Consider the following 25311-nt stretch of genomic DNA (forward strand, 5'->3'; position numbering starts at 1 on the left):
ATAAACATATTTGAACTGGGGACCCCCACCCTGACAAGCACTTGGAATTGTACAGTAGGTATTACATTTAATGTGACTCGGTTCCGCAGATAAATATTGTGAAAATAGCAGATCTACATGCTCACAGCGCCTCGCAACAGCTATTTTCACAATGTTATTGTTCGCCTCTTGCTTACTTTGGCCAGTCCTGTCGAATATTCGACTATTCGAATACTTTAATGTCAAATAATTCGAATACTAAAAATCACTATTCGTGAATGCCCTAGAAGGAGCAAACTTTTCGTTTGAAATGAATTAGAGCGCCATGACGGAAAAAGAAAATCAGTCCTGAGAAGTCCTTCACTTCTCTACCAGGCTATATCCAAAAAGAAAAATACCGTTAGCCTTGTGACATTACATCGTAAGGAACTAAATGGCTTTTAAAAAGAAAATACAATTTCGAGCTGACCACACCATTTGCTGTGCTTTCTCTCCAACAGTCATTGCACTTTAACCATTATTGTATGCTTTAACCTTAGAAAAATAGCAGATATACAAGCTCACAGCGCGGCACCGAGTGCCGCGCTGCGAGCTTGTAGATCTGCTATTTTTGAAAAATCGTGAAAATGTGTGCAAGTATATGAACATCTTTGACCCGATCTTTGACCCGACTTCTAAATCCTTCCTCTAAATCAGTGGTTCTCAAACTTTTTCATGTCAAGGACCCCCAAAATTACAGGTATTTAGCCACGGACCCCCATCTCAAAATAATGTTGTTCCAGGGACCCCCCAGAAGCAAATATTTGATTTACAAATGTTCGCTTTTAAATAGATATATTCAAAGACTTGCAAAGAAAAATCATGATTTTTCAAAAATAGCAGATCTACAAGCTCGCAGCACGGCACTCGGTGCCGCGCTGTGAGCTTGTATATCTGCTATTTTTCAATGGTTAAAGTAGTCAATAATCCTAGGCCTAAATGGGTTAATTTCAAAAGCATCCCCTCCACCCAACTTAGCACCAATTAGAAGAGGACCGGATAGGAATGTCATGGTGTTGCAAAGGTTTGGCGATGTAGGGAACTAAACCGAACTGCTTCAACAGACCTCAAAAACAGAACCGTAAAAAGGAGGAAGCAGTAAATGGGACATGGCTAGAAATACAGCCAGGACTGTGTTTGAGAAACACTCATCTCAAGTCATCAAATAACCGAGATGTTCCTCATCCTCCTCTATTCCATTCAGGATTCCCCCGAGCCATGCAACAGTAGTGGTACTGCACCAACTAGTGAAATCTCAACCTCAGCCCACCAAATTAATTTCCCAAGTCAAAGTCAATTTCGCCATTCCATGACACTAAACCAAGAACCACTTTGTTCCCGGGAGAGACCCCTGCACTCACTTAAGATCCCCCAACAATGCTTGACCTGAACATCCATTCCTGAGCACATTCCCACCCCAAACTCAACACAACCGTAAGCCATTTTTACGACACTTTCTCAAAACATGACTTAACCTTCAAATGTCGAGCTCACACCCCAGAGTCTGTGTACATCCCGTTAATAAGATAATCAACCTGCGTGTAATCCTTCCTGCGATAACTCTCGTACGCCTGCGTCGCAAACACGGCGACCGTAACGAGGAAGAAGAGCAGACCAAAAAGCAAGACGGCCAGTAAAGAAGCAGTGTCCACCAGATGGCTGGTCAGATCGCCCGCAGTGACCTCGACCATGGCAACCCCACTTCCTGTATTGACCACGTGGCTTTTCTGATTGGTGATCGTAGTAGTGGTGGTAATGCTTGCAGTGGTTGCCTTCCCCACAGCGGAACCAGCAGGAGACTGGAGAACTGGTGGCTTCTCAGTGATAGGAGACTTTGACACTTGGGTGGCTACAGACGTTAAACGTAGCTTCTTTGTGGTTGTGGCCGTCACTGTAGTTTTAACAGTAGTTGTCGTGGTACGAGTTGAGGATGTAGTTACGGCAGCGGGCGTAGTAGCCTTTGCTGTAGTTGGTATAGTTGCTTGAGCCGACGTCGTATTTTTGGCTGTTGTTGGTAATGGGGTCGTTGCTTTTCTTGTGGTTGGGGTGTTAGAGGGGGTGGCCACTGCTTTAGCTGTTGTACGGTTGTTTATGACTGTAATATTCTCAGTCTTATTGAAGACATTGCTATAAGGCTCTGTAGGAAGTGACAAGGCGGTTTCGTTGGGAGACTGGCGAGCAGGAGCAGACAGGTTAACTTGTGGATTGCTGGGTTCTTGTGCAGGTAAGACATCTTTAGACAACTGGTTTAGATCTACTGGCTGTTTGCTGGATGGTGTTGAAGGAGGTGGCAAAATTGACTGCTTATGTGGAGGTATACCAGGCTGTTGGAAGGGGTCTGTATACTGTATGTTTTCTTCTGTAGGATTTCTGGTTAATGGAGGAAAGGAGTCGTTTAATGGCTGGTGGACAAGTGGTTGATTAATGGACTTACCGTCCAGGTTTAAAGTTTGAGCTGTGTTATTGCGTTGTGACTGGTTGAGGTTTTGTTTTGCGGGATCGGAGGATATTAAAGAAGAGGGAGAGGACAAGGGCTTGTTGTGTGTCTGTTGTGTCGGAGTTGTCAAAGCAGAACCTGCTTCACTGTTGCCCTGGAAACCACCACCTATGTGAGGAACAACAGAACAAGTCTATAAACGGTTGAACACATGAATGAATAAATGTTTGACATGCAAATGTAAAAAACTATAGCTAAATGTTTGCTCTAGTCACATTCTGCTGTACATTAGGGCATTAATGACTTTTGATTTTTGCAAGTCGACTAGACTCAGTAAAAAGTTGAGTTGAAGTCGACTTTATCGTTTGATGACGTCATCACATCACACACGACCCCCCCAGTTGTTTTGGGGGCCCCCAGATGATTAACTTAAAGTGAAACATTGTTTTTTCACTCAACTGTAAACAAACCAACATAAAGTTTAAGTGTATAGAGGGTATCTGCACATTTCTAAAGTGACAATTTGAGGACTTTTTAATACCTCTAAAATGACAAATTAAACATTGTCCAACTTGTCAAATATAATAGAGGCAGAAAATAGCCGATCTACATGCTCACAACGCCTCGCATCGCGAGTACAATACATGTATTGTAGATCTGCTATTTTCACAATAGAACCATGTTATACCACATGTAATGTAGCACTGTAATATTGGATCATTCTGTCCTTGACAATAAGCAGTCCTACTGTTTGAATGCACACACTTGGAGCAAAAATAGTGATAGAAAAAAAAATACAAAGGACTCAGTAACATTACTGTACACATTTTGCTGAACAGAAAAGAAGCTTTCCACTGAAATCCACAGTATAACCAAAATACAAAATGTTTAGTTTTTGACCTGGTTAATAGGGTTAGGGATATTAAACATATTTATCTCCACCTTATACAGAGTCATATCAAGAGTTGAGCCACTGAAAGTTCAACCGGTTCCCATGTTCACCAGAAGAATATTTGATAATGCAACCAATCTAGTAGCATTTTCTTATTTCATTATTCTTTTCTACGACTTAGAAATACTCAAGCTCCAAGAAGTAACGAGTGGATCGCTGGAGGAATACAATTATTTCAGTGCTCACCAGTGTCAGAACAGTTTTGTATTTGTTTTTTTAACCCTTTTTTCGCCACAATTTAGTTGTTGTGCCAAGTAAGGCTGGGCGATATTATGAAAACCTTCGATATTCGATAACGTTGTTGAATACCTCGATATCGATATTACTCACAATATTAGTAAAAACAACTGCATTATATAGTTTGTAATGTTTTTCTGCTTTAGGTCCACTGCCTGACAAACCCAGATAATGAATAGCTTATCCATGCATGCACACTGCACAGTACACATAGAATAAAGAAATTAAATGCTTTATTTCCATTTTCCAACAATGGTTTTATTGAAATAACCACACCTGGTTACAGATGGACTGCGTTTTTGCATGTGCTACGAGCATGCAAAGTGTGACTATTAATTAATTTGACACATACACCGATACCTCATTTCAAGCAGTCTTCATCGATATGTATACCTCGCAAGTTGATACCTCAATATCAATTATATTTTCGATATATTGCCCAGCCTTAGTGCCAAAGCAGAACCTGGGTCCGGATCCATGTGGTTAAATCTGTACCCTCGCGGAGTTGCATTTACCGCGATTGCCGACAGACAGCAGAACCAGTCCAGACTGTTACCACGTATTACCAAACATCACGTCGGGTCAAGAAATTCTGTGGTTCTTCATATTTTGGCTAAATGCTTCGGTTTCCACGTGTGTGCAGAACCACCTCCATGTGGCGCGCGGCCCCAACGGGAGCAAAATTGGAGCAGAGAGCGGGTCTGCACGTAAATAACGTAGAGGAGCTATGCATGTCGACGGATTTACTGTACGTACTCTCTCACCTAAAACGTACACAAAATCAAGCATACGTAACTATAAACGGCCCTTAAAGCACTGTAGGTGTAGCCATACTATACTGTGAGATGTTGTTAAGCTGAATGTTTGGATAGCAATGGCTGATGGTTTCATGTTATGATCTAAATGACAGAGGTGAGGTTTGCAAGGTCATTTCCTACACAAACATGTTTCATATTATTTATGCACTCGTAAAATGAATCACACATTATTAAAGTAAAATTCATGTGCGAACACGCAACGTCATTCAAATAGCATCCCACCAGTTAAAAAGATCCCCACTACAACTCTGCAAGTAGTATATTACAACCATAGTATACTATGCACTTTAGAAAACAGGAAGGCCTTAGGTCAGTGTTTCTCAAACTTTCAAATGTCAAGGTCTCCTCTTAACTCTGACAGTGTACAAATGGAGCCAAATGGACCCGAACAGGTCCATTTGGCTCCATTTGTACACTGTCAGAGTTACAGACTTGTATGGGACAATTTAGACCCCCCATAAAGGAACCCACAGTCCCTGGAATCCACTTTGAGAAACACACTGCCTTAGGTGATCCTCTCCTCCTCATGGTCCACCTACCTGGCTGTGGGGGGATGTCTGGAAGAGGAAGGTCTGGACAAGGTTCTGAGCAGCTCACCGGCCAACAGGTATCATTCACGAACTCAGACCGATTGCACCCTTCTTTGGCGTGACCTGTGGTGAGGAAAAGTAAAAGATATCAAAATGCGGTTGCCACATATTCCCTAATTCTTTGTGGATTATAAATCATGACACGTACCCTCTATATCAGGAGTGGGCAATTATTGTTTCCATGGGGCCACATGAACAACAGAAAATATTGTGGAGGGCCGGGGCCAAAAGGCAGTGCTCCCCGCAAGATGTGCTCCCCGCAAACTAAACACACAGCTTTATGTCCAACTTCAGTAAATGAATACAGTACTTAGCAGTCCAATTGTTGTTGAAAACCTGGCATTCGGCATCGACTTTTCTTTTTTAGACACTTTAGCCATTTTTTATGGGTAAGGTAAGGCAGGTTGTCTTGACTTGTGACCAGTCTGACCACCTGCTTGTTATTGAGATGATGTACGCATTGTGTCCATATGTACGTGAATAAAACACTTAAAAATAAAAGAAATGCTGCTTTAGTCCAGGCATGAGGTAAAATTAGAAAATGTGTTTACTTTGTAATTTGCCATTAGCCCTACAAGGGTCGGTCAGAGTGAACCAAAGGGCTGCATACGCCCCCCGGGCCGCACAATGCCCAGGCCTGCTCTATAAGGAACCAGGTTTTATTCACCATTTCACAACTATTCTGAATACATTTTAATCATTTAGCAAAATAAGTGAATCTGAAAACCCATGCAGTCATCAATGCTGCTGACAATTGATTTTCTAATTCCTAGCAAACATTTCCTGCTACAACTCTAAAGAGATTACTCAACATCTGCCAATGTAACACTGTGTGAAAGCTCATTGTTTAAACCCTGTATACTGTTGTGTTCCTAAACCTGTAGTGGGAAAGGAGTCCAATATTATGTTTCCTTGACGACAGCGTATCGTTTGTACAACAGGATCAACAGCGAGAGGATGCTGGTCTATATGTCAGCCCTGCAACTTCAGTTTCAAATGTATATTATGTACCATGTACTGTATGTAATCTATTGTTAATATGTGTTGTCGATTCCTTTTCTGCATTGCCCTGAAGGCCATGAAGGCCTTTGTTGGCTTGTTTTTCCCACACACATTTTGAGACCTATTGAGATTTACAGTACGCATGTGACAAAAGGCACTTGTTTACACAGAATTTAAAGCAAAGTGTTCATGTTGTCTGGGAGCTTCTTATGTTTTTGTCTGTTTTGAGTGTCTGGTGTACGTCTGTCTCTCAAGGCTGCGTCGTTTTCATTTGTTCTGGAAGAGAAGAGGGCCAGAGCACACAGGCCTCTTTGTGATCCCTTTTATACATACAGTATCTAATATAACTGTATATAATAGGGGTGCAAGAGTTAACCAAACTAAGCACGTTGAGAAATGTTAATATAGTTTCAAACACTTTCAAAAAGTAGTGGAAATAGCAGATCTACAAGCTCACAACGCGTCGCCATGCGAGCTTGTAGATCGTCTATTTCCACTTTTTTAAGTATAACGTTTCCAAATATGTCAGTAAATTATTTGTATATTCAAGTTATGTGTCATGATTGCCAGGTGCAACTTCAAAGCCTAAAAGCCAAACAGAAATGTAATTGTCAACGACAAAAACACAATTAAATCGTTAATCGCAATTATTTGAGTGACAATCAATCGGCATGTAAAATCAAATGTCATAATCGTGACAGCCCTATGTGTGTGTGCGCGTGCGTGTGACACACACACACACACACACGCACACGCACACGCACACACACACACACACACACACACACACACACACACACACACACTAGTGTAAACAGACATACAGTACATATACACATGTACGTGTAAACACACAGACACACACATGCTCATTCATGTATACAGCAGCGTGAATGGGCCAAAGGGAGGCATCTTGAAGCAGCAAACCTCACTCATCATAACAGATCTGAGCGCTTCACGATGTGTGCCTTGCTCTCCTTTCCTCTGCTAGTATCTCTGTTAAGCCCTGCAGCTCTCCTCTCCCTCATGCTTTCTGATGAGGAGACCAGGTGTGGGGGAAAAAACAGCAGAGCAGATCTGCTCTGGAGACCAAGATGCTTAGAAAATCAGCATCAGAGTGAATAATTTACACTAGCGTTAAAATGTCTCTATTCCTCTCGAACCCCACACTGACACCAGTCCTACTACTGCAGTCTGCACAAGGTTATGTTTGGTGTAGCTCCTATGTCCGCACAAAAGGTTAAGGGAACACTAATAACTAAAATGATCCCTTTGAATAATTATTAGATACTAGGGGTGTAACGATACATTTTAACAACGATACGCTACGCATCACGAAACATGGTTGACGATAAGATACATGGACGATATTTGTTCATTCATGGCGATACGATACGATTCGATTTAATGATTTAAAATCGATATAGTAACTATTTAGCAAAGACATTAAATCTGTGTTAAACGTGTCAATAGAGCAGGTTTTTAAAGGGAAAAATCTATTATTATGGATATAAATAAGTAAACACTGTGATTCTCTAGCAAATACATGGACATTATATTACATCACATATGTACAAACCTGCACTTTGACATGAACACAGAGATTACACACATTTATCGACTTAAGGTCTTTGCACACAGGCGCGTTTATCCGCACGGATAAAACGGACAATTAATTTTCTTTTAAAAGAAAACAATGATTCTCTACGACCTCATGCACACCGGATCCGAATTAGCCGTGCGACGAGTGGCTGCGGCCGTGCGTTTTTTCTCTCGATCGAACCGAGTTCGATTCATGCGTCTTGTCGCATGCGGTAAAAAACTCATCACTCCTTTTATGACTCCTTTTGGGATCCGCAGCGCCGATTCTGCACAGCATTGCACACCAAATCCAATGCGTTTTATTCATACAGCAAACGGAAGAAACGCAACTGTCCTGTGTGCAAAGGGCTTAAGAGTAGCTATATGGAATGGAAAGGTAATTAGACCCCTCTTTTTAATTTTCCCTCTTAAAATAGCTAAATACAAGACACAAATACTTAGTTTTGCCATACAATCAATTATTTGCACTGCAAAACGATTTGATACTGATCTGTATTTTAAAACGATACCGTACTGGGATCTAATCAAAAGGCCAGAAAGGTGCCAATGCAGACCCTATTTTATGTATCACATTTACAACAAACCATGCATTGATATCTAATGCTGGAGAAATGTTACGTTATCCTGTTTGGCCTGACCTCCACTACCAGAAGTAATAATGGGAATATTTCTCATGCCTGCACACCATCTACGGTATATTGCAGCACTTTTTCCCAAGGGTTCGTTTAAACGACATGATTCATAAGCAAGCATTTGCAGGTTGAACTCCACAGCCAATTGAAATAGATTTTTTAAGCATAACTTTCCCCGGTGTTAACCCATTTAGGCCTAGAATTATTGAATGCTTTAACTATTGAAAAATAGCAGATATACAAGCTCACAGCGCGGCACCGAGTGCCGCGCTGCGAGCTTGTAGATCTGCTATTTTTGAAAAAGTTGTGAAAATTTGAGCAAATCTTTGAATATATGTATTTTTAAAGCGAACGTTTGCAACTCAAATTTTGCTCCTGGGTGGTACCTGGAACTAGATATTTTGAGATGGGGGTCCGTGGCCAAATAAATATCAGTTTGGGGGTCCTTCACATGAAAAGGTTTGAGAACCACTGACACCAGTAGTCTCTCAAGAACAGACTAACTGAGCTCCAGTTAAGTGAAAAGGACCTTTTCTTTGACGATGGCTGGCCAGATTGTTGACATTAGAAACATAGGTTTTTCAAAAAACCTTAGAAGGATTCAAAAGACACTTATAGAATCGGGTCAAAATTCAAATTTTCACGATTTTTCAAAAATAGCAGATCTACAAGCTCGCAGTGCGGCACTCGGTGCCGCGCTGTGAGCTTGTACTGTATATCTGCTATTTTTCAATAGTTAAAGCATAAAATATTAATAATACACTGTAATGTGTACCCGTTCTGAATGGATTAATCTCCCATATCAGATGATCTCACTGGTCCCATAAATTAGCTTGAGCCGCCTTGCTTTCTGCTCCCAGCCGTGTTCAGCAAAAAACCCAAAAGAAGCCCTGCTGAGGTGAACGGAGCTTTCCCGGAATACAGCAAGGTTAAGAGGTTATTTCATACAATGTATTGAAGAAACTAAACCCAGCAGAGAAAGAAATACTGATAACAAGGACTTGGTTGTTACATTTACAAGCACATGATTATTAGAATCCTTAGAGTAAGATGATCATAATTGTTGTACATGCCTGGTGACTAGCTCTCTGCATGTGCTCGCTCTTTCAACCATTTGGCCGCGTAAACTTAATTTGGTCAATTTTGTCTGGTTTCACTCAGGTTTTCAGAGGCCGCACATCTTCAAGAATAGTCACATCGGCAGTAGACCTGAAAGCAATGGTGTGGCCTGTTTGTTTATATAAGTTAAACGATTGTCACTAGTGGTGTGTGAACAGCTGATGAAATTATGCAGAAAAAAGGAAACAAGGAAAGAACTAAAATTAACAATCCAAAACCAAATAAAACTAAATAGAATTGCTGGTAAAACCAGCTAATTATTCGTTTCCTCCCTAAATCTTACCTAGGCCTTTAACCTTGATAAAGCAAGGCTTTCCTCATAATACCTGAAAAACTGAAACTACTAAGATATAAGCTACAACTATTCAATTTCTAAAACTAATAATGAATATTACAAAACTATTAACAACTCTGCACTGCACTAATGGAGAGTGAGACATCAGAGACACATACTTCCCAGTTCCCACAGATCACAACCACCCAAGGAGAGTTTGAAAACATGACCAATGATGAAAAACTCCCATACCTGCTGGGTGAAGTAAAACAATGTGCAAACACAGCAGCAAGATTTGTGAGCTGCTGTGATAGGAGAAGGATATCAAATGGAACCCAACCACCTTAAGAACCAATGTATATATCCATGCTCTGCCTGCACGTAACCGTGATGCATGACAACTGTTTTCACCTGTACATATTTTGTTCTGATCGTATTGTATTGTATTGTATACAATTCTGCTTTGGCAATGTAAACGTATGTTTTCTCATGCCAATAAAACCCTTTGAATTGAAATTGAGTTGAATTGAAATTGAGACACCTCTGTGTGACAAAGTATGAATCAGGCTTTTAATACAGAGAAGCCGCTGTACAGCACTAAATGGAGTATGAGAGACCTATTCTTAATATGCTTTATGCGTACCAAAAATACAGCTCATCTACAAGCTAGTTTGGAAATGGTCTCATTTGGAAGCGAAACACACCATCGTACAATGAAGTATAAATAAATCAGGTTTCATGCTGGTTAGGAGGCGGCAGGAAGGAAGCTCTACTGATGAACATGAGGACAGAACTTACAGTAAGTTACACCATGTCTGTTTGTCTCTCTCAACCGGTGTCTCTTTCGCACTTCCTCTCTTTGGGTCTCCCTTTTCCCCGTCTGTTTCCCATCCCCCCCCCCCCCCATCTGCCCGTCTTTCTTTCTTTCTTTCTGTGTGTCCTCCTATCGCTCTGCTCCTAGCGAGCTGTTGTGGGCTAATTAGACAGACAGCTGGCTGGTTTAACTGTTTCTGCAGCTGCTCTCTGCTAATGGGCCTGAGACACACAGACAGAGAGAGAGAGAGAGAGAGAGAGAGAGAGAGAGAGAGAGAGAGAGAGAGAGAGAGAGAGACAGAGAGAGAGAGAGAGAGAGAGAGAGAGAGAGAGAGACAGAGACAGTGGCAGAGAGACAAAGTGGAGAGAAAGTGAGAGTAGGGATGGGACGATACGCGATATCATCGTTTATCGTGATAAAAAAACACTCACGATAATCGTATCGTGGAGATTTAATGTATCGTGATATCGTCCTCCATCATGCACTGGGATCAATTCACCTTTTATTTGCCGAGTTGCTTATCCGGTACCACTTAAACCCTCTATAATTGGTGAAACGTACTTATAATATACATACTTGATACAGTCTTTTTTTCACTCTCAAATCCAAATATCACCATAGCTAGGATTGACTGTGTCTATGGTTTCACACTAGTTATTTATTTTACATGTTTAAGTGTATCAACAGTAAAAACAGCACATTAAACAGTGCTATTGTTTTACATTCCACAGAAGACAGAGCTTTCTGGCCACGTTCAGGTGTTTAGACAGATATCTGGTATAGACGGTTGCGTCCACTCTCAAATGAGCACTTGCCCGGTTGGGCAACCTGAAAGCAAACTTCACCTGCCCGAAAGTTTTATTTACCTGCCGGGGGCAGGTGGGCAAGCCTTAGTGTCAATCCCTGTATCGCGATAATATCGTAAATCGCGATTTCTTTTGTCACAATAATAATCGTGATATGACATTTTCATATCGTCCCATCCCTAAGTGAGAGAGAGTTTGGGCTCTGCTCGAGGTGTTTAAAGTGCTCAGAAAGAGACGGTAGGGGGTTGAAGGCCTGGGGGTTAACACATAATAAGACTTTGCCATATCATTGTTTCATCCTCTACTGCACAACTTGCCTGGGTGTCTCCCGAGTTGTCACTCATAAAACACACGCACGCACGCGCACACACGGCCAAGTTCTCTTCACCAACCAACCCTCCATCTCTAAACTTACCTCGGCTGTCACTCACTCACTCTCACTGTTTCTCACGTCCCCTACACACACACACACACACACACACACACACACACACACACACACACACACACACACACACACACACACACACACACACACACACACACACACACACACACACACACACACACACACACACACACACACACACACACACACACACACACTAAATGAGATAGTGTGTATATATAGCTGTGTGTCATACCACACTTATGACAGACGGCTAAATCAACCTATGGAAGTGGTTTCCTCATTATAACTATATTGCTATAAATAAAGATGTGTTAGGACGGCATAATTTTTTTTTTCTCATTAACTGCCAAAGCCCGAGTTTCCCGAGGTATTACAGTAGTTGGCAGCCATTAAAAGAAAAAAAAAAGAAAATGCCTAAAATGTATTAGGCATGATCGCAATCGCGAAATTGCATGTTTAGCCCCATAGCAAACACATCTTTCAAAATGGCAGCCATGTTTGTTTGTTTTGTCTGACTTTGAAGGCTTCTATCTCATGAATGCCTGAACGGATTTCCAAGCGGATTTCTTTGTTTGAAAGCTGTGAAAAAGCCGCTGTTTGCATCTTGTGATAGAGCCGTCGCTCTATCACAAGATGCAAACATCTAACGATCTGGCTAATGATAGAACTGCGTGTGTGTAACCTGCTTAACTCATACTCTGCGATCCTCGTCGAAACCGGAGATGTCCCGCTGTACCTCTCTGCGATGCCCGTCGTTCCCGGAAATTAAATTAGCTTTAATCATTATGAAACGATTAAAAGTATGATCGCTGTATATAGCCGTTTAGGAGACTTTAGGCCCGCCCCCTAAATGTATCCGGTCGTATTTCCCGTTTGGACCGGATCTAGGTTTCCATATACGGTCTGACGTCCAGTCGCAGCTCCGTTCGCATAGCTTTTTATTGTAAACAAGTGAGCTGACTGCATGGCCATAGAATGGTATTTTTTCACGTGTTTTATTTTTATTTTGTAGCCGTTTGATTCCTCTACCCGCCTGGCATATGATCTGCGCACATATCGTCTGCTATGTGCGCGAACGTGTCCACGTGTTACCATAGCGCACAGCTGTTTTTTTTCAATGTGTTTTCATGTAAACACTGGTGGATAAGCAGGGATACAGCGTGGCAACGGATATGTCTATTTCAATGGGGTATTTTTTATTCAAAAGCTGTCACCGAGTCTACACGTTTACTAGATGAGTCGCGCACAGATTGTGCACGATGCGTGCGCGTGCCCACGTTAAAAGGTAAGGACAATTTGGCAGCTGCTTACTACAGCTATGTTTAAAATGGCAGCAAAATTGTTAATCACGCTGCAGATGTGCACATGAGAATGCTAAACAACACACATCATGACTACAGTACACTTACATCAGAGCCTCGAAAATTAAAACATTGACCTGAAATTCCCTGAAATCTGAATGAGTTGACACAGTGCAGTTCTAACCACAGTTTGTAGTTTTACATGGATAAAGGAATCAAGAAAGCCACCATAAGACAGAATTAAACAAAAAAAATTAAAAGAGAAAGAGAAAGAGAGAGGGGGGAGGGGGGGGGCTGACCAGCGAGAGCACCGCCTGGATCATGGATCATAAACACACACAAACGTGCGTGCGCGCGCGCACACACACCAGCGGCCCCTTTCATCCTCAATTAGAAACACATGGCTGCTTTGAAATTATACCTCCACCAAGGAAGGAGGGAGATGCGATTTAGGAAACAGACCAACAGGGACATATGGCTTTAGTTCTTCTTAAAAGAGCGTGATACTAAAGCCGCCAGACAACTCCCATATCTGTTAACATCTCTTCACTCTCTCTCCCCCGGCTGCCCCACTCTCACCATCTCCCAGACTCCCACCTTCTGTCATTTAAAGGTCCATCTCTGCCCAGGGGTGTCGCACCAAATTCTGGGCCCTGCGTGGGTACAAGGATTCACTGCGGGCCCCCCATGAAGGTTCTTCATAGGGGGAACTGGGTGGGAACGCATTATTACGCATTATTTTGTGCTTTACCTATTGAAAAATAGCAGATTATATACAAGCTCACAGCGCGGCACCGATTGCGAGCTTGTAGATCTGCTATCTAACATATAATTAGAGAGAGAGGTCAGTCAGTCACAAAATGCATTATCTATTCACTCGCTTCAGCGACTGATCTCAAATTTAACATGGCATTGGCCATTAGCATTATACACACGATGACGGAGCCCGAATTTCATTTTTCCCAAATTCTAGCGATTTCTTAGCGTTTCTTCACTCTACAGCTCTACAGCCTGTTGTCAGGGTTACGGTCCGTTCCTCCAGGCCATGGGATCTGTAGCCCCTGGCCCACACACACCTCTCTCACAGTTAGGAATGTCTCTCTCTCTCTCTCTCTCTCTCTCTCTCTCTCTCTCTCTCTCTCTCTCTCTCTCTCTCTCTCTCTCTCTCTCTCTCTCTGGGTCACGCATGCAACGGGTGATGTGTGTCTCATCTTCCAACGGGTATAGAAAACTTATGTGGAGCAAATACATCCTCATACTTCTATTCACCTAATTTTGCTGTTAAATTATTTGTATCCATCATAAATATACACTCCTCCATGGGCTGCTCCTTACATTATGATGCTCCCACATATTCTCACGCACGCACCATGCAGTTAGTTACTTTCCCCAAAACCCACACTCTGCACATATTTTGCAGCACATATATTCGAACGGGTAAGGTCTAGTTGTTTTAAATCGTGAAAAGTCTTTGAATATTTCTAATCCTTCAAAGGTTTTTTGTAAAAAAAAAAGAAATGTTTCTATGTCGGATTGTCGGTGGTGCTCAAAACCCATCTCAAATGTAGTTCTAGGGACCCCCCAGGAGCAAAATTTGAGTTACAAATGTTCGCTTAATAAAAAAATACATATATTCAAAGATTTGCTCACATTTTCACGTCTTTTCAAGAATAGCAGTGAGCTTGTATATCTGCTATTTTTCAATAGCTAATTAATTAAGGCCCCTCCACCTTGGGCCCTAGTAACTCAGTCCCACTTTTCCCCCCCTTGTGACGCCCCTGTCTCTGCCTGTGGCGTGTAGGAAAACCAAACATGCAGGTATGCACATTCCAAAAGGTTGTGGTCCGCTGCGCTAAACACAAGTTTCCTATATTAAAAACAAAAGAACCTGTAGAGTACAGTATATCGTTGCTGCCGGCAGAAACCATGTATTGCCAAAACTGTTACTTCACAGGAAATACACACAAAATAACCTGCGTTCCAAATGGATCCAATAAGGTTATTATGTTGGCACAAGCTTTTGTTAATACTGTTCTCATTGGTTCAATATTCATAAAAAAAAAGAAAAACACACACGCACACGCACACACACACACACAAACACACACACACTAAACGACTAACAGTTTTCAAAATGTTTCCTCAGTTAATTTATCCATGAGTAACTGAAAGAGTGTACAAATTAACTAAAATGGTTACATTATGTTTGGTTAATTAAACGAACCACTTAAGCCCCAGTATTCGTACTCTGGGGAAAACCTTTGTAGAAAATAGCCAATGTACAAACTCACAGCGTGTTGTGTTGCAACACATTGTGACTGATAGCTTGTAGATTTGCCATATTCAGCAAAGATATTTAATGTAGAGGGAAAACTGAAAATAACTAGTATGGATCCCTGAGGGACTTATTCAACCAAGTATAAGGTTTAAGTGGTTAACTCACAGGATGTTGAATTGTAGAATCTAAGTTTACTGCAGAGGGTGACTGACATTTTGCAAAGCGACTTTAGGACAATAAATGTACAGACTTGATGAGTGCGCTAATATTTTACTCAAGCGTTTTAATTCGGTTTCCATCTCAAGTTTGAACCTTAACTCATTTAGGCCTAGAATGATTGAATGCTTTAACTATTGAAAAATATCAGATATACAAGTTCACCGAGTGCCGCGCTGCGAGCTTGTAGATCTACTATTTTTGAAAAGGTTGTGAAAATTTGTGCAAAACTTTGAATATATGTATTTTTAAAGCGAACGTTTGTAACTAAAATTTTGCTTCTGGGTGGTCCCTGGAACTAAATATTTTGAGATGGGGGTCCGTGGCCAAATACATATCAGTTTGGGGGTCCTTCACATGAAAAGGTTTGAGAACCACTGACATAGTAGTCTCTCAAGAACAGACTAACTGAGCTCCAGTTAAGTGAAAAGGACCTTTTCTTTGACGATGGCTAGCCAGATTGCTGACATAGAAACATAGGTTTTTCAAAAAACCTTAGAAGGATTCAAAAAACACTTATAGAATCAGGTCAAAATTCTAATTTTCACAATTTTTCAAAAATAGCAGATCTACAAGGTCGCAGGCTGTGAGCTTGTATATCTGCTATTTTTCAATAGTTAAAGCATAAAATAATGATACACAAAAATGTGTACCCGCTCTAAAATTATGCGATTATCTCTGAAATGCAGAGACGTCACTTTGGCCTTCACTTTGAATACTGTGTAAGAGCTTCTTCATCAGCATGTGCATGTAAGCATGCTTATCAACCACCAAGGATTACACTGGCCAAGACTGACATCATTCTGAAATTACATTTTTTCATGATAACGTGGTGGTAATAAATTAATCGCTATGGGAGCGTTACTGTGTGGATTTACTTCTTGCTTTCATGATAAGCCATGGCTGTAACAAAATATATTACAGTAAGGTATGTAAAGGTTATTCTGTATAACTTTCCTCTCAAGATGTGCATGGATTTATCTTACTCTCCTAAACTAATGTTACTGTACATGAACTGTCAACTGTATGTGATCCTGCACACAAGCAAAATCGTGTACATGGGTAATAATAACTTTCATGTTAAACCTTTGTTATAAAAAGGTATCGCAATTCGTGAGCATTGACAATTCAACAATTTCAGAAAAATGTTAGGATTTAGGAGAGACAGCCGCTGATCGGACAGTCTGCGTCCGGACGGAGCAAGCAGACACGGACGGGGACTGAGCGGGAGCTGATGTGTGAGCGGGAGCTGCTGTGTGAGGACGGGCTGTGAGCGTGAGCAGGAGCTGATGTGTGAGGATGGACGGACGTTCTCTTGGTTGGTCCGAGCGTCCGTCTGAGCGCCCGTCCGAGCGTCCGTCCGTCCAACCGAGCAAGCGTCCGTCCATCCTCACGCTCACAGCCCGTCCTCACACATCAGCTCCCGCTCAGTCCCCGTCCGTGTCCGCTTGCTCCGTCTGGACGCGTACAGTCCGATCAGCGGCTCTTACTGGGATTTAGAGGGTGTTTTTAGAATTTACCTCAGGTCTAATATTTTGAAAGATTTAAAATGAACACTTAAATGAGTTTTACTGAGTACCCCTCAAAATGCTGGCAGACATGTGATGAGGGAAAATTAGTTCTGCATTTCATTAAAGATTTTCACCAATTCCTCCTTTTGAAAGCTAATAATCACATCTGAATGACTGTCAAATCTTTATAGAAGAAATGATCAGCAGCAACCTACTGTACCATTGTAGAGAGACACAACAGTATATGAAATCCTCAAGCCTGCCGAGTTGGTTTTCAAATTAATTTATAGGAGGTGAAGTGGGTGGTGAAATGGTTCTATCTATACTATAATTTTGCGAATGTCTGTCTGAGTGAGTGAGTGTCTGTCTGTCTGAAACAGCGTTTCTCCTCAGTGGCTGGAGCAATTGATCTGAAATCGCATCACAATTAGCATATGAACACACCTAACATAACTGTGAAGCCCGTTTGTCACTTTCACAAATCGTATGCTGTATATTAGCATTTTTATGGTGTATCTACTATCTATTCTGCATCTAGCATGAGGCGCATCTATTCTGCATCTAGCATGAGGCAACATGTTTAACCAGCTCTCTCTCTGTGTGTGTGTGTGTGTGTGTGTGTGTGTGTGGAGCAATTGATCTGAAATCGCATCACAATTAGCATATGAACACACCTGACATAACTGTGAAGCCCGTTTGTCACTTTCACAAATCGTATGCTGTATATTAGCATTTTTATGGTGTATCTACTATCTATTCTGCATCTAGCATGAGGCACATCTATTCTGCATCTAGCTTGAGGCAAAATGTTTAACCAGCTCTGTGTGTGTGTGTGTGTGTGTGTGTGTGTGTGTGTGTGTGTGTGCGTGCAGGCAGGCGGGTGTGTGTGCAGGCGGGTGGGCGGGCGGGCTGGGGGGGGGGGGGGGGGAACAGTATCTCTGTAGCCATTAAACGAAACGGGTTTCTTACATTGATGCTCCTACATCATGCAAGCACCAGTTAAAGTTACTTTCCATCCCGCATATACTGTGTGCACAGTGCACATCCCATAACCCACACACTGCACATCATTTTGGAGCTCATATCTTTGAACGGGTAAGGGCTAGTTTTGGTAAAGCTTCAACCAGCCACTGTTAGCTATATCTATCCCAGATCTTCTCCATTGCAAAATAAAACTTTTCTTGTTGTGAAATTTGGAATCCATTAGGCATTTCTAGCTTCTTTCCCTCGTTCTGTCCTGGTTCAAACGACCTCACTTGTTACTGGAACACATTGTGATCGTTTAGATCCTCTATTTTCTTTTTCTGTGAAGAGCTTTGTGTCACTATGGCACCAAAAACAGCTTTTAGCTTGATGTCTTTTTCAACAAGCCTGCTACTATTCGACACTTCCCTACAACTTGTGACCTGACGCCTGTACTCAGCGCCCATTCCACAGCAGATTTTCGGCAACAGCCGCTTTCCAAAACGTAACGCCGCCAACGTTGGTGCGGTCAAGTTGGTGCAGTCGAAAGCTACCTTAACACATTGACCGCCATTTTAACATACCTCCGTACTCCCACCTGCCATTCGTCTCCATAGACTTCCATGTAATTGGGTGTGCACGGATCATGCACACCCATGCCTAGATAATGCACCACGTGTGTCCACATTGCTCACAGCTTTCAAAAAAAAAAATCCGAATGGAAATCCGTTCAGGCATTCATGAGATAACAGCCACTATGTTTAACAAAGATGGCTGCCAAAATGGCTGCCATGCTTGAAAGATGGGGTTGCTATGGGGTTAAACATGCAATTTCGCGATTGCTATCATGCCTACTCCATTTTTGGGGGTCAAAAATTTTTTTTTTGAAAAATATTTTTTTTTTTTTTTTTTAAATTCTCAGGACTATCGGGCCTGGCGGGGAAAGACATTGGAATAATCTCGGGACTATCGGGCCTGGCAGGGAATGAGTTAAAGGACAACTTTGTTTTTTTACAACAAGGGTTCATATTTTAGATTGTAATTAGAGAAAAGAAAAGATGAGTGTTAAAATGTTTTCATTTACTGCTTTCAGTCGTTTTAGCCATTTTAGTATTTTGATTTCAGTGGTTGGGGGCATGCGTACAAGTGGCTAAATATGTCTTTTTAGACACAATAAGCTGACAATTTCTTTGTTACTATTTACACCAGCCCCATAAGTCACATCTGCCCATGAAAGATTGCAGTGCATGCCCAAAATAGGGATGCCAGGTTGGAAGTAAATGCGTAAGTGAATGCCATTCCATGAACATTCTGAGAAACCATAGTGAACTTATATTATTAACCCATTCAGAATGGGTACACTATATTGTGTATCATTATTTTATGCTTTAACTATTGAAAAATAGCAGATATACAAGCTCACAGCGCGGCACCGAGTGCCGCGCTGCGAGCTTGTAGATCTGCTATTTTAGAAAAATCGTGAAAATTTGAATTGTGACCCGATTCTATAGGTGTCTTTTGAATCCTAAGATTTTTTGGAGAAAAAAAAAAGTATGTTTCTGTGTCAGCAATCTGGCTAGCTATCGTCAAAGAAAAGGTCCTTTTCACTTCAACTGGGGCTTAGTAGGTCTGTTCTTGAGAGACTACTATGTCAGTGGTTCTCAAACCTTTTCATGTGAAGGACCCCCAAAATGATATGTATTTGGCCACGGACCCCCATCTCAAAATATCTAGTTCCAGGGACCCCCCCCCAGAAGCAAGATTTTAGTTACAAATGTTCGCTTTGAAAATACATTACATTCAAAGATTTGCACACATTTTCTCGACTTTTTCAAAAAATAGCAGATCTACAAGCTCGCAGCGCGGCACTCGGTGCCGCGCTGTGAGCTTGTATATCTGCTATTTTTCACTGGTTAAAGCATTCAACAATTCTAGGCCCTAAATGGGTTAACTGAATTCCCCGCAGACTTACATGCACGGTCACAATCCGCAGTTGTGTTGACGCTGCCTATGATGCTGCTGAGGTTGCCTGGGTCTTTCTTGGGCACAGTCACACACAGTGAGGTGTCAGGGAGCAGCGTCAGCATCACGACGAGGAGGAGGAGACCCAGCCGGAGCCAGGAGGGACACGGATACATGGTGGGCAGGGGGGCGGCATGCACACACACACACACTCACACAGACCACCTCGCAAGCACACACACACACACACACACTCACATACGCTCTGATCCAGGCATATTCAGGTGGTCCACTAACACAGACACATCACACACACACTCACAACAAGCATTGCCCGGCAGGCAACAATCACAGTCGCATGCGCGCATCCAAACGACACACGGGATATGCCGAGGCTGAGACGGAAGGGTCAAGGAAGACAGGATTTCTGGTCCTGCACAAAACAAAGAAGACACAAAATGGAGGCATTTATTTACAAACAATAGGAAAGTACTGAAGATTTAATTATACTACTTTTTGGGGTCAGTTTGCTTTAATTGGAAAATACAGGCGTATTTAGACTAGAGGTACCAAGAGTTAAGTTACACAGATACAGCTGTGCTCGAAATTATTCAACCCCCTCTGACAGTGTTCATTAGTGTAACCACTGTTCCTTTGACTTTAAAACTTGTCAAATATGCTCAAAAATGTACTTTTTGGAACATTCAGTGTCTTTGCAATTGTTTTATATCCTATATTTTACTTATATTTTACAAAGCAATAATCTCTTCTAGTAAGTTCTAAGTTCTACGTTTGTGAATTTAGCCAATAAACCAGATTTGCAGACTGTATATAATCCAGAACAAGTAATGTGTAGTTGTGTGTGTGATACTGCTATGAGGCAGTAGCTAAGAGATGTAGTTCAGGGGATGCTGACAACTGACCTAATTAGCCCTATTCACGACCCGCCCACTCAGCATCCCCCGGGTGCTGAAGTCCCGTTTTGAAGGGGTAAATCCTACCATAGCCTATGGAGTTAGCACAGAAATCGCAAATTTAATGCAATTTCCGAATAGTAAAGTATAAAATACGGCTAGCATGATCAAGAACACAAGATACTAAACGGCACAAAGCACTATAATTTACTTTACTGTTAGAAATAATGATTTGTTGGCTTTAAGTCCAGTATAGTTTCCCCTTCTAAATTGAAGTCAGCACCCGGGGAAAACTGAGAAACGGAAGTAGGTGGGCGGGCCGTGAATAAGGCTAATTGAACCACACATCTAACAGGCAGCAACAATTGATAACATCAGTGGCATGCTCTCCGGTCCATGTCTCACCGTCACCCTCTACTGGCTTTACCACATAACTGCAACAGACGGGGACTTGTGCTGTGTAGCAGTACACAGTGGGTGTTGTGTAACTTGTGTTCATACTGTAAGTAACTTAGTTTGTTCTAAAGGTGTGACCATCACTGACTAACAAATGAAGAGTTCATCTACCACCATTCCTCTGGTTAGTCACTCAGCAGGGATGCAATTCAACTAACTAAAGTATTATTCTGGTTCATTTCAACACCTTAAGCGCCTTTCAGACGGAGCGCGGGTGCCACGTCCTAGAAATTAATTTTCAATGAGAGGCGGGCGGTTATTTTGCCCGCGTTTGTGCAAGCTCTCATGGATGGCGAGAGCTGGTTTGTGGTCATCTTTTTTTCCCACGCTCGGACAACAATGGCTGCTATGCGTAACATCGCCCTGCGTTTACTCGCGGAGCGATTTTGTTTGTGTCTCCACATGAGAGCCCCCACGGCACCCCGCCCTGTCTGAAAGGCGCTTTATTCTGGTTGATTTTGTCTTATTTGCCAACACTGCTCTCAAAGTGTTAACCTTGGATTTAGACAGATAGGCAGACAGACAGACAGACAGACCTTTATTGATCCCGAGGGAAATGCAGTTGCCAGACCAGTAAATTTCATACTGTGGTACGTTTATCCAGCTGCCATTGAGGAGGTCCTGTAAGCAGAAGTCAACAGAAGGGAGGCGTTAGTCATGATGTGTGCACAACCGATCGTTAAGTGACCTGCCTCAAAGGTAAACAGGACTCTAACAGTAAATGCCACATGCCATCGCGGAGAACTTGTGGGTGGCACGACAACACAAGAAACGTTTTGTTAGCTCACACTGTCTAGACCAGTGGTTCCCAAACCTTTTGGCTCGAGATCCAAAAGAGAAATTAGACGTTTGCCGGGGCCTAAACGAGTGAAAACAGCATATCTACAAGCTCACAATGCGTCACTTCTTGCCGCATTGAGAGTTTATAGATCGGCTATTTTCACTACTTCTATATTTTATTTATGGAAGTTTGTGTTTGTTTGAAAATTTATAAAATTCTTTAAAGAAGAAATCTAAAAATCAAATGATGTATTTCAAAAGATTTTCCATCTTTTGAAATCTATATTTTATCTTTTGTAGGAAAAAGAAATTGGATTTTTACTCTAGTCGTGAGACTCGTGACCCATAAAAATTAGTCTCTGACCCACAAATGTGAAACAGTGGTCTAGAACAATCCATGTCTGGAACCAACCAGCCTAGTATGTTACCTGGTTTATCTAAGCTTTGTAGTCCATGGGCCATACCAGATGTCGCTCTCGGAAAGGTGGCAAAGGTTACTTAGCATTTTTGAAAAGCTCTATATCTGTAGATTATATTTTGGTAAGATAACCCTTGCTGAGTCACAGCTAAATTGATGTTATCAGCTTCTAAAGTTGGGGTCCCATTACTATACAGGGAAAAAAAGGAAAAAAATAATCTGCTTTAAGTAGCATATAAGGGGTCAAACTAGGGGTTTTTCATGATTCTGAATCCATTGCAAGCATGTGTTTTGCACGAAAAACCTTCCTTGGGCTAAAAACGTCCCCACGAAACTATGATTTAGTGATGAAGGTTTTGTGGGGGCCATTTTTAGCCCAAGGAATGTTTTTTGTGCAAAACAAATGCTTGCAATGGATTCAGAATCATTAAAAACTCCTAGTTTGACCCCTCCTCATATGCTACTTAAAGCAGATTATCTTTTTGCATTTCTTTTCCTGTATAGTAAAGTTAAAGGGACGCCAACTTTAGCAGCAGATAACACCAACTTAGCTGTGACTCAAGAAGGGTTATCATACCAAAATATTATCTACAGAGCTTCTCAAAAAAGCATAGTAACCTTTGCCACCTTTCCGAGAGCGACATCTCGTATGGCCCATGGACTATTGATAACAGTATTGATAACTGGTCAGGTCAGGTGACCTTACCACTACCAGCAGTGGTGTAGAGTAACTAAGTACATTTACTCAAGTACTGTACTTAAATACAATTTTGAGGTATTTGTACTTTACTGGATAATTTACAATACTTTTACTTCTACTCCAAATAGTACTTCTTTACTCCACTACATTATTTGAAAACTTTAGTTACTAGTTACTTTGTAGATATAAATTATGACAATACAAAACACAAGTTAAACACTTTAGCCCTATTTTATACCTAGTCTATTTGAAAATAGCCGAAGTACAAGCTCACAACGCGTCGCAATGTCACACATTGTGAGCTTGTAGATCTGCTATAGCATGTATGTATGTATGTATGTGTGTGTGTGTGTGTGTGTGTGTGTGTGTGTGTGTGTGTGTGTGTGTGTGTGTGTGTGTGTATATATATATATATATATATATATATATATATATATATATATATATATATAGTACTTTTCGTATTCTAAGTACATTTTAATGGCAACACTTTCATACTTTTACTCGAGTACATTTTACATTTCCTTCACTTGTCACAGAGTATTAATTTCTATATTGCAGTATTGATACTTTTTCCACCACCACTGACTACAGTGACAAGCTAAGGAAGTATGAAACAAGACCATATTGATTCCATGCTAAGCTAATGGTGAAGGCTAGCCGTGCGAAGCTAAACTGAAGTGGTGAAGTGAAAGCACACTTTCTTCTTGTAACGGTATAGCCACAAAACATCACGTTTAACTGTGTCTGAGGCCACTGAAGCTGTGCTGTGAGGACGGGACGGTTGTGAATGTCATAGTTTGTTAACAGGTAAACACTGAACAGTTACCGTTACATACCGTTACAAACACACACACAAACAAACGCTATATTGCTAGCAAAACGTTGCAATATTCTCATTACTCACCAGGAGTGCTCAATAATCGGCTGTCTCAATCACAACAAACTGGAGTTGTCCAGTTGATATTCCTGAACACTGTATTGATAATGTTATGCTGGCTGGCTTGTGACCATATAGGTATTCACTATGCATTTATTGCAGAGCCACAGTCAGCGGTCTGCAGAGAGTAATGATGAGAGAGAGTGCTGCCTGGGTCTGTGACTTCACGTGATTACCCCGCAGTTAATCTAAACTCCACTAGGTGGCACCATTATTCCATGCTTTAAAACATTCCAACGTTTGTCACACTGATGACGTTTTATGTCTTAAATGCCTTTCATTACTTCATCTTTTTCTCTCTTTTTTTCTGCATAAAGACTGAAGTGTGATAGTGGAAGATAGCGGCCAAACTTGCCTTAATACGTTAGAATTGCTCTGGCCTGGAATTTCTCATTTTAGAGGCAATTAAGGCCTCAAGACCTTTGGTGTTTTTTAAGGTGTTTTTAATTGTAGTTAGAGGAAACACTTTTATTAATTTATTTATTTTTATAAACACAAGGTATAAAGTAAATGTTTTTCACTCAAGGCCCAGGGGTTTAATGCCCATCACAAGTTGATGATGTAAATTGCCCATGTACTGTATGTTCCAGCCCTAAGGAATGTTATTAGCATGTCTTTGTTAAAAAAAGAAAAAAGAAAAGAAAAAACTCAATACTATTTAAAACACAACATTGATTTACTGCATGAAAAAGGGGCCTTTCAATGCCCGCCTAAATCCATTCCCACTGCAGAGCCCCTGTTGGGGCCAACAAAGAAACAATGACAAAAAAGAAATGATGATAATGATGATAATGATAATTTAGCTGATATGCAGCTGTTATATTGCCACTTGAACCAGTTGATATTTGGTAATGGTTTTATTAAAGAACTTATGGCCGGTCACATGCAAAGAACAGAATGCCTTAGCTGAAAAAATGATAGGCCTATATCTTATCCACAACTTTCCAACATCCCATCGTGCATTGCGCAGAAGGCGAGCGGCATTTCCGGCGTCGCAGCCGAGTGTGATCTACAAGCTCACAACGGTTGCATCTGCGACAGGATGTGATGTGAGCTTGTATGTCTGCTGTTAACCGAAAGTGTCCTGCAGATAATGCTACAGTAAAGTCTTGCGGAAACAGGTGGATACACTGCCCTTAAAGTAATACCCTCGCTGACT

General features: G+C 41.4%; 1 protein-coding gene across 1 annotated transcript; it reads right to left on the reverse strand.

The window, feature by feature from the left end:
- Window positions 1-763: 763 nt before the first annotated feature.
- On the reverse strand, window positions 764-24259 carry cUnh11orf24 (chromosome Un C11orf24 homolog). Its single transcript, XM_080736755.1, has 5 exons — window positions 24120-24259; window positions 21851-21935; window positions 19955-20377; window positions 5002-5115; window positions 764-2623 (listed from the first exon to the last, which is right to left on the reverse strand). The coding sequence occupies exons 3-5, from the start codon at window positions 20118-20120 to the stop codon at window positions 1509-1511; spliced, it is 1395 nt and encodes a 464-aa protein (XP_080592881.1). The 5' UTR covers window positions 20121-20377; window positions 21851-21935; window positions 24120-24259; the 3' UTR covers window positions 764-1508.
- Window positions 24260-25311: the final 1052 nt, after the last annotated feature.

This window comes from Nannobrachium achirus, assembly GCF_963921795.1.
Source record: "Nannobrachium achirus genome assembly, chromosome: 11".
Classification (NCBI taxonomy): domain Eukaryota; kingdom Metazoa; phylum Chordata; class Actinopteri; order Myctophiformes; family Myctophidae; genus Nannobrachium; species Nannobrachium achirus.